The sequence below is a fragment of the Chionomys nivalis genome, chromosome 15 (genome assembly GCF_950005125.1).
Source record: "Chionomys nivalis chromosome 15, mChiNiv1.1, whole genome shotgun sequence".
In the NCBI taxonomy this organism is placed as follows: Eukaryota; Metazoa; Chordata; class Mammalia; order Rodentia; family Cricetidae; genus Chionomys; species Chionomys nivalis.
The window spans coordinates 20,940,888-20,956,776 of NC_080100.1; the positions used below are offsets into that span (position 1 = coordinate 20,940,888).

General features: G+C 39.6%; 1 protein-coding gene across 1 annotated transcript; it reads left to right on the plus strand.

Annotated features, from left to right (window-relative positions):
• Positions 1-1,083: 1,083 nt before the first annotated feature.
• Positions 1,084-15,634, plus strand: Sub1 (SUB1 regulator of transcription). The gene is made up of 5 exons (XM_057789841.1): positions 1,084-1,182; positions 3,288-3,360; positions 6,223-6,345; positions 10,317-10,425; positions 12,585-15,634. The coding sequence occupies exons 2-5, from the start codon at positions 3,289-3,291 to the stop codon at positions 12,662-12,664; spliced, it is 384 nt and encodes a 127-aa protein (XP_057645824.1). The 5' UTR covers positions 1,084-1,182; position 3,288; the 3' UTR covers positions 12,665-15,634.
• Positions 15,635-15,889: the final 255 nt, after the last annotated feature.

A 15,889-nucleotide genomic window follows, 5' to 3' on the forward strand; every position in this document is an offset into this window, starting at 1 on the left:
CCTTAGTAGGTAGTGAGTCAATACAGGGCTTGAATCATTTATTAACTTTGTAGCTGTGTAACAGGAGACAATGTTACAACTTTGGAGTATTAGGATAATCAGTATCCGTAAAATGCTTCATGGTAAACCTTTGTGATAAACAGCTCCATATTCATTGCCGGCTACAATGAATTCGATGGTAGGAAACCATCAAATACACATCTTTAACAACCTGCTTGTGGAATGGATTTTGTCTGTTACTCTGTATACGTGTGCAGACAATGTAAAGGGGTGAAGATCCAGTATGGCTCCCAGATTCCGTATCCAGTACTTAGCTCCTGTTATTCTAGGTTGGTGGTGAGGCAGGGCATCAAGTCCGGGGGGAACCTGTGGAGGAGAAAGCTAATACAGGACCAGGCCAGGGTAAGATGGAGCCCCTCCCCCCAGGATACACTCCGACCTTCCCCAACCAGGCTTTACTTACTTTTCGCTGCCTCACAATAAGGTCGTCAAATTATGACTATATCAGAGCATTAATTCACTGATCAGGGCAGAGCCCCAAGAATCCAACCTTCTGAAAAGGCTATCAGCTGACAACCAAGGTCTCCAGCACGTGAGCCCACAGAGGGCATTTGATATTCAAACCACAACAACTTTGTATACTCCCAGAACTTCATTTTAGGAATAAAGTTGCGTGACACGTGAGATCTGCAAGATTTCTTGGACCTTCTGGGATTAAATCCTGAGCCTCGAGGGCTGGCTTCCTCTGGATTTTAGCCACCTGAGTCACAGATTAAAGGCGGAACAGGAAGATTCTTTGTGGGCAAATGGATCAACACGTTGATCTTAGTCAACATAGCTCCTTCATTTCAGTACAGCGTTTATTTAGCAATCACGAAGTTCCCTCATTCATGTTTCACTTGTACCTCACTATCTTTCAGGTCAGGCCCAATCTCTATGGCATCTCACTGTGGCGCCATCTCCCTTTTTTAGGGGCATCCATTTCAGGATCGGCGGCGGCTGTCCCTTTAAGGCCCTGGAAAGGGCAGGCTGCCGGGTGGGTGGAGTAGCCCCGCCCCGTCACGTGTCCTCTGTGCCATTGGGCGGAGCCAGAGCCTCTAGGTTGCCGTCACTTCCGGCTCTCTGTCAGTCCGGAGCGAGCGAGGGAGCGAGCTAGTGGCTGTTGGACGGCAGGAGCGGAGCGTGAGTGCGCGGGACCCCAGGCCCTTTCCTCGAGGCCGCTGTCGGGCCGATCCCTTTTCCCCGCCGGGCTGCCGCGGAGGCTTCGCTCCCGGTGCCCGCCCCGGCTGCGAGAAACGGCAGCCTTGACGGGCCTCCGCTCTTCCCCGCGCCCCCGCGCCCCGGGCCTCGTGTGGCGGCGGCGCCGGGAGCCGAACCGAGGCGGTGGGCGCCGGTGGGCGCGGGCGGGCGGGGAGGCTCGAGCGGTGGCCGCGCGCCCCTAGGACAACGTGGCGGGACACCGGGCGGAGGCGCGCGGACCACCGGCTCGGGAAGGCCTCGGGGACGGTGGCCCCGGGCGCCGGGGTGAGGGGCGGGGGGGCGCGCCTCGGCGCACAAGACCGGCCTCCGGGGCGGCGAGGATAAGATGGCGCTGGCGCAAGGCCCTCCTCGCCCGCACGCTCTCGGCGCCCCACGCCCCCTTCCTCAGGCCGGTTGGAGCCCCAGCCCTCGCCGCGGGGCCTAGAGGAGCTTCCGGGCCGCGACCCCCACGCGCCCCGCGCCTTCCCACTCTCGAGTGCCCTGCCTCCTGCGATGTTGTCACCTCTCCCTCCCCCCCACTCAAGTCACCGAATGATTCGTGTAAACGCTACAGTCTCCCCTTTAGTTATCATTTGCTCGAATCACGAAGCCCCCCGACCCCCAAAGAAACCAACCCAGTAAAGCTTCATGAAAGTTAAAAGTCAAAGTTTAAGGGAAGGGCGGGCTTTCGTTCCCATTACACTGTTTTCTTACTGGGTAGATTTAGGTTAGATAATGACGTGGTTCTTTGAAACAATTTTAGTTCCCTAGACAGCTTTTCGTAATGGCAGATAGATAAGGCTGGCAGTTTAGATGAAAAAAAATGTGTATGTTCACGTTAATAATCTTTTCAAAGCAGGTTTTTGGGTAGTTGCGTGAACAACTACCTTGGGAAACTAGCTTGATTTTGGCGACTAGGTTGTGAAATGGAGCAGCCAGAGGAAAAGCGAACGAAACTGGTTATGCGCCTTGCTGCTGCCTCCCGTGTTTCCTCATAATGGGCCAGTTGTGTTTAGTATGGTCGTGCTGACTTGATTTGAGTGTTTTGGATTTAATGGTCAGGATTTGGATAGCACACTTTGGCCTTGATCTTCTGTTTTGGAACATTGAATGCCAGTTTGGTCTAGAGAGCTGGGTTACAGGTTTTCACATTGAATGCCAGTTTGGTCTAGAGAGCTGGGTTACAATTTTTTTTACGTGGGAGGGGAAATCTGAAGTCTTTCTTGACAAAGAGTGTTGTGTTATTAGGCCCTTTAATCCATACATACTTTGGTAAGTAGCTTTTTGCCACCTGGAATAAGAATCTTGAAAAGGAATTAGGACATGCCTTAGGATTCCTTGAAAATTGGGTTAGACTTAAGATAGTCTGCCCTTTGTTTTATGCTTGGGCGTTAAGTAAACAGCAAGCGCTGGTCTGTGTGCCTCTCTGGTGGTTTTGCTCTGCACATAGAACCCTCAAATTTTACTTATTTACTAAAGTAGAAAAAGCAGTGCAAAAATGCTGTGAACTGTGTGTAACTTTATGAACTCTGATGGTGCAGGCTACAAGGTGAAAGTTAGTGTCTACAAATCAGGTAAGAGATGATTAATAATGGCGAAATTAATTAGGTATCACACTTTGATAGACAAGCTGTTTTTCTTATGTTGGAGCTGGTCTTCTATCTAATTCTACATTAGTTCTTACCCTAGCATGAGTGGAATTGCTTACTTACATTTCTTTTGATTTTAAAGTAATTGTTGTCAGCTGCTTTCTTGCAGCCTACCCATAAACTTTATAATCCCTCTAAAATCTGTTCTTGAAAAGACGCATTGACTTTTCAAAGAGGTGAAGGAATGTGCACATGGCTTTTATTTCTTTGTCCTGAGTTCAGAGTATTCGGCTGTCCTTGTTATTTGCAGTTTAGACATGGGTCCAGTGTATAATGACTCCAGTACCACAAAATGGCAGAATGAGCCATGGAACTTTTTTTTTTTTTTGAGTGGAAGAGAGCTAAGATGAAGGTAATAGAGCACATGTAAATTATTCATGTAATGTATTTTTCTTTCAGAATGCCTAAATCAAAGGAACTTGTTTCTTCAAGCTCTTCAGGCAGTGATTCTGACAGTGAGGTTGAAAAAAAGGTAAATTTTACTGTACCAAGTAGTTTTATTGTACCAAATTTGTAGTACATTAATTCCTCTATAATGCTGGCATCCAGTTTGGAAGTGAAAAACTAGTTAGTCTTTTTAGATATGTTTTGCTACATATTCTTGACTACCTCCAACCACCTTAGATTTCCCTGAGTTCTGGAATTGTGCTACCAATGCTGGGTTCAGAATGTAAGAGAATCTGTAAGGGTATTTTTGTAAAGGTAGATGGCAAATGGGCTGCTTGAGTGGAGTATGAGCTTCTAAACTCATTTGTAGGCCTTAACCAGGCATTAGAGGTTGTCTTTGTGCTGTTCTTGCGGTCCTCGTGCATCCCAGGTAAGTGCTCACAACTCAGCTATGTTCCTACCCCTCTCTTTACTTTTTACTTAAGACAGGGTCTCAATAAGTTCTCGGAACTGACCTTGGACTCTTGTCTGTATGCCTTAATCTCATGAGTAGCTGTGAGTATAGGCCCAGCTCAGACAAATCTTCTATTGAGCACCTTTAGTAACCTAAGTCACAGGAATGTTTTTTTTTTAGACTCTAGAGCACTAGAATTTTAATAAGGTTGAAGACACTACTTTACCATTCAAAAATCTGCTTAGTCTAGGCTGTTGAGGTGGCTCAGTGGGTAAAGAAAGGCCCTTGCCACCAAACCTGACAACCTGAGCTTGGTCCCTGTTCATCTACAACTATAACAAGAGAATCAGCTATGCCAAGTTTGCCCTCTGACCTCATGTACCACATACAAGCATCACAAGTTTTGTACGCACAAAATAATAGTAATAAATAAAATTTCCAAAAATCTGCCTAATGTGTAGATAGTAAGTCCTCACTATTGGGCTGCATGACTGAAGTTTTGAATGAAAACAGTTTTTGATGGCTTTCTCAGTCATTGCTCTCCCCGTATTACTGAGTTTTAGTACATTTTAAGTTTGAAAGATAATTGCTTTTAGTAAAGTCATCCAGCACAGCAAACACAAAATTATCCATTTTGTCAGAATAAGCTTTTTCTGCATTAGGTGACAGTTTTGTCAGTTTCATTCCACTTAATTGATCACATCAGTGAAGTGTAACGGAGCAGCCCATCTTGTGGTCAAGACTTCCTTCCACACAGCTGTATCTTGATAGAAATTTTTATCTGGGTAAACGTTCATATCCTGGAAATCGAACAAATCGCATTCATCCTTGTTTAATTGTTTTGTAGAAAAAGTAATTAGTAAATAATTAGTAGACCTATAGTTTGCAAATGTTTAAAAGCAGCAAGCAGGGACGGTGATGTAGTTCATTTTGGTAGATTGCTGGGCTACCGGTAACTCAGGAAGCCCTAGGTTTGATCTCCCAGCACTGTGAAGAATCAGAAGTTCAAGGTCACCTGGGATACTGGGGACCCTGTTCTATGAATTTTTTTAAAAATAGCTGCCCTCTTCCCTGCTTCTTTCATTTCCTTTCTTTATTTTCCTGTTTCTTAAATTTTTAACTTTTTAATTTTATCTATCATCTATCTATCTATCTATCTATCTATCTATCTATCTATCTATCTATCTATCTATCTATCTATCTAATCTATCTATCTATCTTGTTTTTCTGCCAACTTTGTAGTACCTAAGAGAAGGAAGTTCTTTATAGGGAAATTTGGGGAAGTTGGAGCCTATGAAAGTGATACTATTTATAAGATTAAAATGAGGAAGGGTTCAATCTTCATACATAGAGCTATTCTTAAATAAATTGTTTTAAAATTTGTATCAGTGTAACATGTAAGTATGTTTATGTAAGTAATTTATAGTGACGTTATTTGCTGGGCGTCCACCGGTCCACAGAATTGCCTTCTGCTTGCTGAGCTGAGTTTTGTAGTTTGTTTTGCATAGTACTGTTAATTCTGTAAGCATTTATATTAAATGCATCCATGCTTTTTATTTCATAGCTTACTTAAGTGTGTTCTTAACCTAGCTTTATCAAATTTAACACAGTAAGTTTAGTAACGTTGAAATAAGTAGTTTGTACTTGTCCACTAAGAAGAAACGTGTCTGCCCTCTACTGTTTGGGCTGAGAACTTACATGTTTTTTTTCTCTTTTTTTCTTTTAATGCTTTTGTGCTAGTGCTGCTTCTAAAATATAAGATTGAGTGCTCGTCTTAACATATTACTGCCTATCTTCAGTATTCTTTGTGTTGAAGTTTCTGAGTTGTTGAGCTTCAGTGCCTGGCATAAACTAACTTCCCTTTCCTAAGCATGTGTTGCAACAGTCCCTCTCCCAGCCCTCCAACACGGCTTCATTGTGTAGGCCTGGGAGCCCGGAGCTTGCTGTGTAGACCAGACTGGAAGCGAAGCATACATTCTTGAGAACAGTTCAGATTCCTTTTGGAATTGACAAGGAGTTAATAAATATTCATATCTTAGTCATAGATATGCTATTTTTTTTTTTTTTTTTTTTTTTTTTTTTTTAGACAGTCACTGTCTATAGCCTAGGCTGTCCTTGATCTTCAATTTTGCTGTCTGAACCTAAGGGTTACAGGGTGTACCACCATACTTTTTTTTCCTTTTTTTTTTTTTTTAAAGTAAAGGAAAGCTTTTGGTAGATTTGTGGTATTCAAAAATTGTAGGCTACTTTCCAAGAAGTATTGTATAGATTCTGGTCCACAAAATCACTGTTCTAATATCTGAAGTATCTTTGGAGATTCTGAGAAGAGTTTAGAGACACAATTATTAGTTGTAATTGCAGACTAGAGTCATGTAGTTTTTTCATGTATGTATTTCTTTTAATGAATCAAGAAATTTTTTGGTTCTTTAACTCTTTAAAGGAAATGAAGTCTTTTGAACTCGACATGTGTGTGTTCTTACCTTTTCTTTCAAGTTAAAGAGGAAAAAGCAAGTAGTTCCAGAAAAGCCTGTGAAGAAGCAAAAGCCTGGTGAGACTTCTAGAGCGTTGGCATCTTCCAAGCAGAGTAGCAGCAGCAGAGATGATAACATGTTTCAGGTAAAGTGGGATTGCATTTAGAGGAAACAGCTTTGCATGAGCTGAAGAACACTAGAAATGTCTTGATCTGAAGTACATTGTAGTCTCTGTGTTGTAATCCTCTTGACCAATGATGATTATTTTTATTTTTAAAAAGTTTTATTTATTTATTTTATGTATTTGAGTGCTCTGTTGACTTTTTGCCAGAAGAAGGCATCAGATCCCACCATAGCTGGTCTTGAGCCACCATGTGGTTGCTGGGAGTTGAACTCCAAACTTCTGGAAGAAGTAGCCAGTGCTCTTAACCACTGAGCCATCTCTCCAGTCCCAAACTAATGATTATTAACAAGCAGGTAGGAAATGAAGGCAAATTGTTCAGTTCTGGGCTATTGGTAAAGTCTAGAAGTCTTTAGTTTTGCTATATTTAAATAGTGCAAATCTAAATATTATAGAAATCCAAAAGAAGATTTAGAAGTGCACATTTGGGAAGCAGATTTGAGTAGGTCTGAGTATTTGGCTCAAAAGTATAAGTTTGATAGTATTTGAGAGAAATGGCCTAACTTATACTTCATAAGAAATAGAAGCCTGGGGATATAGCTTACATGTAAAGTGCTTGAGTAGCATGTTCTAGAAAAAGAAAAGGAAAATGGGTTGAATGAAGAGAGAGATTTGAAACCACAGAGAGACCTTGTTTGACATCTTGAGTTTCCTAGGTGTTTTTAGCAACTCAGCATTTGCTTCACTGTTTAAGAATTATTTGTGAGATGAGACTTTGAGGAAATGATGCTGTGAGATTGCTAAGGTAATTTCCAGAGGACAGACCCATGAGTGAAGAGGTAGAACTGACAGTGAATGAGTTCACTTGAGGGTCTTCTGGAGCACCTGGAGGCTTAACTGGGAGTTACTCTTGTTGGAGTCTGCACATGCTTGACAAAATAGCTGCCACCAAAGAAAGTGTAAACCACAGAGAGGGGGTGGGTGACAGTGTCTGAGTAGTTTTCAGATGGCTGATGAGAGAAGGATGAGAATGCAAGATGAGATCAAATGATGAAAGAAAACTAGAAGTAAAGTAGTGGAAGCAAGAAAAAGACAAAATGTAGAATTACTGAGTTACAGGTTTAAATTTCCTATCTTCTGTGTAATTAGAGGCAAAGTATGTTAATTTGATCGAAAACATAGGTGAAGGTATGTGTTGAAGAATTAAAGAGAGACTATTACTGCTTTGAGTGTATAATAAATTGGATGCTTACTGTGTTCTGTATTTCATTCAGGCTTTTCCAGGTTCTGGTAAGCCGCATGGAATGTGGTCTGTAACCTCATGGAGTTTAAGGAGACCATAATTACACACACATGCATAGTAAACATTACAATAAAGCCTGAGAAGTAGTGGTCAGATTGAGAGAGTGAGCGTGAAAATCTCATTAAAAAGAAGTGTCACGTAAATCTTAAGATGTGGATGTTAAGTCAGCTATGCAAAGTGTATGGACTAAGGAAGCGCCTTCAGAGCAGGAAATTGAGTTACTATCTTGAAGTGGGACAGGCTTGGGTTGTATATGAATTACAGAGCCTTTGTAGTGGAAGCCTGGAAAGTCTAGCTGGGTATCAGCTATTGGTGAAGGGAATAAAAGGCAGATCTTACAGGGCCGTGTGAGTTTTACTATTAAAAGACCTATTAAAAATGAATTTTTTTTGTTTTTTTTCCTTTGGGCTGGAGGGGGTGTTAGAGATGGTATCACATTTAAGACTATTTTAACATCAAACATGGTCTGGAACTCACTGTATAGAATAGGCTGAGTTTGCAATCCTGCCTCCTTCAGGTGCTGAGATTATAGACATAGCTACCGTGTCCTGTTTATTTCTGTCCTTTTAACTTGGTTTGGACTTTCACACAGGACCTCATATTTATATGGTGGCTGGGAACTTGCTATTGTAGCTGAGTGAGGCTTTGAATTTGTTATTCTGCCTCTCAAACTTCCAAGGTTGGGATCACAAGTGTGTGTGATACCACAGTTGGCTTATCTCTAGATTTTTATCTTTTCTATTCTACTTCCCAATTTTATAAAGAAGCTAGTACCCACAGTTTAAAGACTTTGTTATTTTGTAGATTTTTGGGGGGTGGGATGGGGTTTATTTTTGGGGAATGATTTTCTCACTAAGGAAAAATCATGTTGGTTTCTAAATCCTCACGTGGAAAGGTTCTTGTGAATCCTAGGGTCTAGGGACATTCAACAGGTGATCTTTTGAAAGTGTATCTAGGAGGAGCCGTGGTTTCTATTTTCACATTGGTTTTCAGAGACCTATTGATTGCTTAGTACTAGAGAAGACCTGCATTTTTATTAGTAATAGTGGCTTGATTATTGCATTAGGAAGATAGATAAAGGATGGGGTTTTTGAAATAGGAGACAGTAAGCCCATTGTGTTTTGTTGGTTTTTATTTTGTTAAATGGCTTTATATTTTCTGTATTTTTTGTTTTTATCAAGAAAGTACATATATCCCTACAGATAAGTAATTATTTTATTATAAAGATTGCTTCTTAATACTGTGTTGTGTACTAAAATGCCCTTTCTTAGGATTATTTTATTATTTGTTTTTCCATTTACTTTGGGTGAACAGTTTTTGAGTCTTGGGCTACTAGGAATAAAGGTTTTGTGAATATTCTTAGTACAAGTCTTTATGTATTCTTTATTGTGGGTAAAAACAATATTTGCTATATGTATATACATATTTATGTATATGTGTGTGTATATATGATTTGACCTTATACAAAACCAAACTATCTTCCAAGTAAGTTGTATTATTTTACTCTATCATTGGCAGTATAAGATCCCAGTTGCTGCATATCTTCCGTGTTTTTAGTCTTTTCCTTTTTATTCAGTTTTGTTTAAAATGTATGTATTGGGAATTCAAAGTGATTTTATTATGCATTGATTTTTTTATATATTTTTAATGATTTTCTTTGGCTATTTTTCTTTTTGATTTCTATGAGATTGACTGCATTATATACTTTAGGCATCTCATTTAAGTTGAATTAAATAGTATTGTTGTTACTTTATGACTGTTTATTTCACTTAGCACAGAACTATAGTATGTGGCAGGATTTCCATTATAAAGGCTGACTAGTGTCCCATTGCATGTGTAAATCACATTCTGTTTGTGTTTTTATCTTAGGGTGAACTTTTGGGTTGCTTCTACTTAACTGTTAATAGTGCAGTTAAGGACATGGATGTGCAAATATCTTTTGGGAGAACCTACTTCCAGTCTTTGGATGTATGATTATGAACCTCTTCAAGTTTCAGTTAGTGATAGAGCGCATTTACAATAAGGGTCCTATAGGATTGGTACCATAGTATGTAAGCTGTCTCACTAAGTACTTACTGATGTTCACACAGGAGACTGCATTTCTCAGAATATACTCAGTCTGTTAAGTAGTACTTGAGAGTTATATACCCCAAAGTGGCCTTTTTGGAACATGTCATGGCTCTGTTTTTGTCACAGGGCATCTGTTCTGTTTACTTTAGCAGTTGTGTTATTTTATTAGTAATTTCCATAAATTTAAAAGTGAGGCTGAAGGGAGAGAGCTCAGTAGGTGGAAGTACTTGTGCAAGCATGAGGATCTGAGTTTGAGTCCTCAGCAGCCACATCAGGTATTTGGATTTGGTTGTAGATGCCTACATTCCCAGCACTGGGGTGCAGAGACAGGCAGATCCCGAGTACTCTGTGGCCAGCCAACTTACCTTAACAGTGAGCTTCTAGGCAAGGCAAAGAATGAGAAAGACGCCTGAAAGTCATTGTTAGGGTGTGACATGTGGACACATGTGCATGTTATTCCCCCATGTGGAAACTGGAGATTTGCTTTGTTTCTTTACGTCTTTCTAAGCAGTGATTTTCCCTTGGTTACAGTTGAGTACTTACTCTCAGGATTATAAGTGCCATTAACCTGCAGGAAGTTGTGAATTGCTCTCTTTATGAGTTTCTTTTTCCCCTTTGCTAGATTGGGAAGATGAGATACGTCAGTGTTCGGGACTTTAAAGGAAAAATTCTAATTGATATTAGAGAATATTGGATGGACTCAGAAGGTGAAATGAAACCAGGGAGAAAAGGTAAAGTTTTTATTTCTTCAGTTTGATGTTAGTGTTGACTGCACACAGGGTGAAGACAGGTCAATAATTGGCATTACTCAGTTGATCTTTTTAAAATGAAATGTAATGAATCTTAATTTCACTTTAAATTGATTGTTAACTTACTTTCTTTTTGATTTTACATCATTTCTGAGGCATCTTAGTTATTACTTGGGAAATTTTAAAATGAGAAACAGAAAAATCCTAGGTTTAGTGTTTCCCTTTGGATTTAGCTCCAACAGGCTTTTCTTGAGGACAGAATTCTTCAAGTAGGTCTCTGTCCATTTACCGTAGGTGATTTGCCCAGTCGCAAGCCTCTTAGCATGTAGAAACATTTTATTCTGTTACCAAGCAGCTAGAAAACTTTGGTTGAGCCAACTTGTATTAAGTTACTTTTCTTGTGATAAAATATGGGACAAAAGCAACATGAGGGAGAAAGGGTTTATTTTGGCTCAGTTTGAAGGCACATGGCAGCTGTCACATGGGGCCCAGTCAGGAAGTGGAGAGATGAGGGCCTGATGCTTGGTCTCTCCCTTTTATCAAGCCTGGGGCCTTGGGTGGGATGGTGTCACCCACATTTAGGGTGGGTTCTCCTCCTTCAGTTAACCTGCCTGTCTGCAAACACCCTCCTCAACACACCCAGCCATATGCTCATGATGGTTCTGTCAGGTTGATAGTCCAAGTTAACTTGTCACTCCTGCGCTAGGGAGCAACACTAATGAGACCTATTGGCAAAGGCATGCACACAGAAGTAGAAGAAGGCTAGTTGGGAAGAGGAAGGTAATCAAGAGGAGTAGGAAAGGAGGTGCTAGAGAGGAGTGGGCGGTGAACACAATCAAAATACATGATTTACATGTATGAAAATGTCATAGTGAGACTTTTTGTGTATTAGTATGCTAATAAACTTCTAAAAAAAATTAACCACTACACAACCTAAATTTGTGTAGTTAAGTGCTCTAGGTTGATCTTGGGCCAGTAAGGTGTGGTGTCTTAGCAGGTAAAGAAAGGCTCTTGTGCCAAGCCTGATGATCCCCAGTGTTCCCCAGGGCCCAAGAGGTAGAAAGGAGAGAGTGGATACTACCTGTGCTGCTGTAAACTCTGTTGGACAGGTGGGCCACACGTGTACACATGTGTGCACCCATAAAATAAATGACATATAGTTTCTTCTCTAGTACTATTCTGCGTGTTGTCAAAAGTGGCAGATAGCATTTACTTCATGCTTCCTCTTTTATGTTTGCTGTTTAATTCCTGTCTATAGTTTTCATTCAGGATTTTTCTGGGTGGCTAATGCCAGATTTCGTTTTTTCAAACATTTACTGAAGGAACTCAGCCTCAAAGCCTTTACCACATGCTGTTCATTACTGTATTCTCCTTGCAATTTCATGGTCCCTCAGCAGTTTTCTAAAAAAATACGTTGTTTGCTTATGTATAATATAATATTGTATATTATATGTGAATATACTAAGGTTTCATATTACCCATTTTAATATATTATACTCTTGGATATGTAAGTTTCAATTACTGATTGGGAAAGTGGGCCTAGAACATGCAGCTAGTGAAGGTAGGAATCCAGTGTGTACTCAGACCTATATCTATTGTGCATTCTACCATGCTTCTTAGGAGTCACTCTCTAGGGAGCTTCCCAGAGTGAAATGGATGCTCATGGAAGAACTCAGCGCGGTACCTAACACCTTGAGTTATGGTGGAAATATGGAACAATTGTTGACAGTCACAGGATGAAATAATGGCAGTCTCTTATGCCAAATCTGGGTCCTGACTCTTAGCCTGCACATATTTGTGAAATATCTTCAAATTATCATTAATTCTTATTCATCAGAGTGCATTATGCAGATGCACTGGATACAAACTTGAACCTGGGATTAACAAAAGATTTTAATATTTCAATATAGATCTCTACAAGACCTCAATAGTCTAGTATTGTGCCATTCAAAATGGCAGTTTTGAGGCTGATGAAGTAGCTTAGAACTAGAGGAGGGATTTGGCATGTGTGAAGTCTGGATTCTGTCCTCAACATTAAAAAATCTACGTAAGTAAAATGTCACTTTTGATAAAGGATTTGGAAATATCAAAATCCCCAAGGCAGCTTGATTTTCACCTTATATTTCTTAAACTTTGTTTAGGTATTTCTTTAAACATGGAGCAATGGAGCCAGCTGAAGGAACAGATTTCTGACATAGATGATGCAGTAAGAAAGCTGTAAAATCTGAGCCATATCAAACTGTACTGTTGTAGTTGTTTCAATCTGTCTTTTTACATTGGCTTTTGCTTTCTAAATGTTGTTTTCCAAGCTGTTGTATATTTGGATTGCAGAACAATTTGTAAAGTGAATACTTTTTTTTAATGTGCATTATTAAAATGTTCTGAGTGAAGCTAAATGTCAACTTTATTAAAGAGGATTGCTTTGTGCCCCCCTACCTAGTGTAAAATAAAGCCAGATCGTTACAATCTTACTGTTGTAGCCTTTTTTGATCAAAAAGACTAGTTATTGTTTAAGGCCAAAAGAACAACTGTCATAGGCATATTCAGAAGGATTTATATTGAATTGAGCTTAGAGGATTGCTTTGTAAAATGCATACTCAGTATCTTTTCCTTTTCAACCAAATTTGTTGAAATTTGTTCTCCACAACAAAACTTTACTTTTTCTTCAGTTTCCCTAATAACGTATTATTTCATGTTCAATTTTTACATCACTCCGTATTTGGGTATATTATGCTGGTTTGGAAAGTCAAACTGTTGTTATTGCCTTCCAAGTCTACTGTGTTAATATTAGCAGATAGTTGTTTGGTAACATGACTTGTATGAGAACGTCAAGCAAGTGTATGTCATTACTCATATCTCTGTGTAGGTGTTGCTTAGATTACAGAACATAGTGACTTTGATGTCTGGTGAGCTTTCACTTAGTACACTATTCACATTGGGATGGTGTCTGTAAAGTCAGCTATTAAATTAGATTAGACTTTAGTAAAACTCGTGAAACTTTATTGGCCTACTATTATATTCTAATAATGAGTGTGGATTATATGTACACGTGTAACTGAGCTTTGTTGTCATGGTAAGTTATGTGTACAGTTTTTAAGACTTGACTGTTTAATTTGTACAAGAGACTTCTACACTTCATGCTAACTAAATTTGATAGACACTGTTGATTGGTTTTCATTTAACCACAATGATAGGCAGGCATAGATTTCAGGGCTATTGCCCCAGTGAATAGGGCACTGTTCCTTAGGGAAAGACTGCCTACAAAGAAACTCACCACACTGAAGGGACCTGGCCTGTGATGAGGAATTCTCTTGAAATTAAATGGTAGGCACATGATATTTTGGTGACAGCAATATGACAGTGGTAGGTATAATAGTAACAAGAATGGTTTAAAGACTTGTAAATACTAACTGCCATATCAGAAATGCATTATCTTATTACCAGGTTCGGTTCCCATTCTCTAAAAATTTTATAGAATTGTCAAGGATTTAATTTAAAAATCCACCTGCCAGGTCTCGTATAATTAACCTGCTCTCCCGCAGATATTCTTTGGGGAACTTTAGTATGTTAGTTATTACAAATTGATAAAGAAATCTCATTTATTTCGCCTTGATAGGTACCAAAGTGTTCAAGAAATACTGTATATACCTTACTCGTTCCTGAGGGTTACTCTTCTTATTTGGAATATAGCGTGTGTTGCATTTTATTAACATAATTAGTTTTGTAAAGTATTTTGCCATTTAGAGAAAAGGTAGTTAGAAAATAAACGAGTTTTAGTGTAGATGAAGAGGGAATAATGATTGGTAAATTTCCTAGGCCATGAATTCAGAGTATGTGTGCATTTCAGCCATGCACTTTGTAGAGGTGCTGCTGTCATCTGTTATCTAGGCATTACTGCTGCTTAGCATAATAAAATCTCCACGTGGAAAACTTTCTCTGGCATAATTTTTTAGGTTTATAGATAAATTCACTTACTAATGTTACAGAGTAGGTAGTATACCAGAGTTATTAAATTTTTTTCCTTATGTGTGTAGAAAAGGAGAATTGGGTTAAGAGAGTTAAAACTTATACTGAAGAGAAAGGGTACAGTCCATCTATTTTGCATTCAGATTCCTGTCTCTCCTCAGTGTCTTAGTTTTCTTTCTGTTGCTGTGACAAAGTGCCCTGACAAGAGCAGCACACAGGAGGAGGATTCTGACTCACAGTCAGGTTACAGTCCATTGTTGCTGTCACAATGGCAGGAGCTCCATAGTCAGGAAGCTGAGAGCACGAATGCATGCTCAGTTCCTCTCCTTCTCATTTTAGTCTTTGGCTTAGCCCATGAACTGATGCCATCCACAGTGGGCAGGCAGGTCTTTCTGTTTCCACCTCCAAGGAGTCAACATAGTGCTCCAGACATACCAGGGGCCCATCTTCCTTGTGATTCTAGAGTCTGTTAAATTGGCAATTAACACTGACCATCATAGAGTTCTCCCAGGAAGAAGGCTTGATATTTTGAGGCATAAATATATCTTACTTACTTTGTAATACTGAAATAATTCATACCTACCCTCAGGGTTTGCCCTTTACTATGCTCGGTAGCAAGGCTTCCAAATGGGTTTTCCTCTTTGTCTTTTAGAGTAAAAACAGCCTTCAGCCAATTTCCAGTGCCCTTGGCATTTCATTTAAACAAATCACTGAAAAAGAAAAACTATTTTGTTTGCTTCACAAATGTTAAAATCTTGGGAAATACTACCTCATTACTGAGCCAAGATCCCATGATAACTAATCTCTTCTGCATAATATCTTAGAGACAGCAACTTAGGGAATCGTGGAGAAAAATGCATCCTGGCCTGGCTATATGGAAGGAAAGGGGACTGAACATGTATAAGTGTTCTTGACAGGAATGTTAGCACAGTGCCATAAAAGCTTGAAAATCTTAAGAACTGTTGAGTGATATTTAGTATCTCTTCTGGAATTCTTTGTGGTTCACTTTTTATGGAAATTTAATGTAGAGAAACACTAAATTTTTTAAGAAAGGTGTTTTTCCAGATAAACTGTAGTGTAAAACATGCATATAGTGAGAAGTATGTAATTCTATAATTGTGGAATGCCTGTATTCTTTGTTTGGTACATCTTCCATGGAGGTGTCAATGAACCGAATACTTCACCTGTGAATATTTTAAATGTTGAAATAAAAACAAGAAATATACCCTTTGTGTTATCCCATTTTCACACACCTGAAGATGAATGGGTAATTTTATCTGTCGAATGGGTTTTAGTAGCAGATAACCTTCCGTTATGAGTGTTCTATAATCTGTATTAGCTTTACAGTATTAAATCTGTAGGCCTCTGGGACTTGGTGTAGGCTTATTTTTTCATCCACTTGATCCAAGTGGAAAAAAATGCAAATGCCCAGGTGTACAGAGCATCAGGTTCTTTTCCTCCTGCAAATGCTTCGCAGTTT

Excerpts from the sequence above, each read along its gene's own strand:
- Sub1 (XM_057789841.1), top strand. The coding sequence starts at position 3,289 with ATGCCTAAATCAAAGGAACTTGTTTCTTCAAGCTCTTCAGGCAGTGAT. Across the intron at positions 3,361-6,222 it reads ACAGTGAGGTTGAAAAAAAG|TTAAAGAGGAAAAAGCAAGT; the intron begins GTAAATTTTACT and ends TTTTCTTTCAAG. Across the intron at positions 6,346-10,316 it reads GAGATGATAACATGTTTCAG|ATTGGGAAGATGAGATACGT; the intron begins GTAAAGTGGGAT and ends CCCCTTTGCTAG.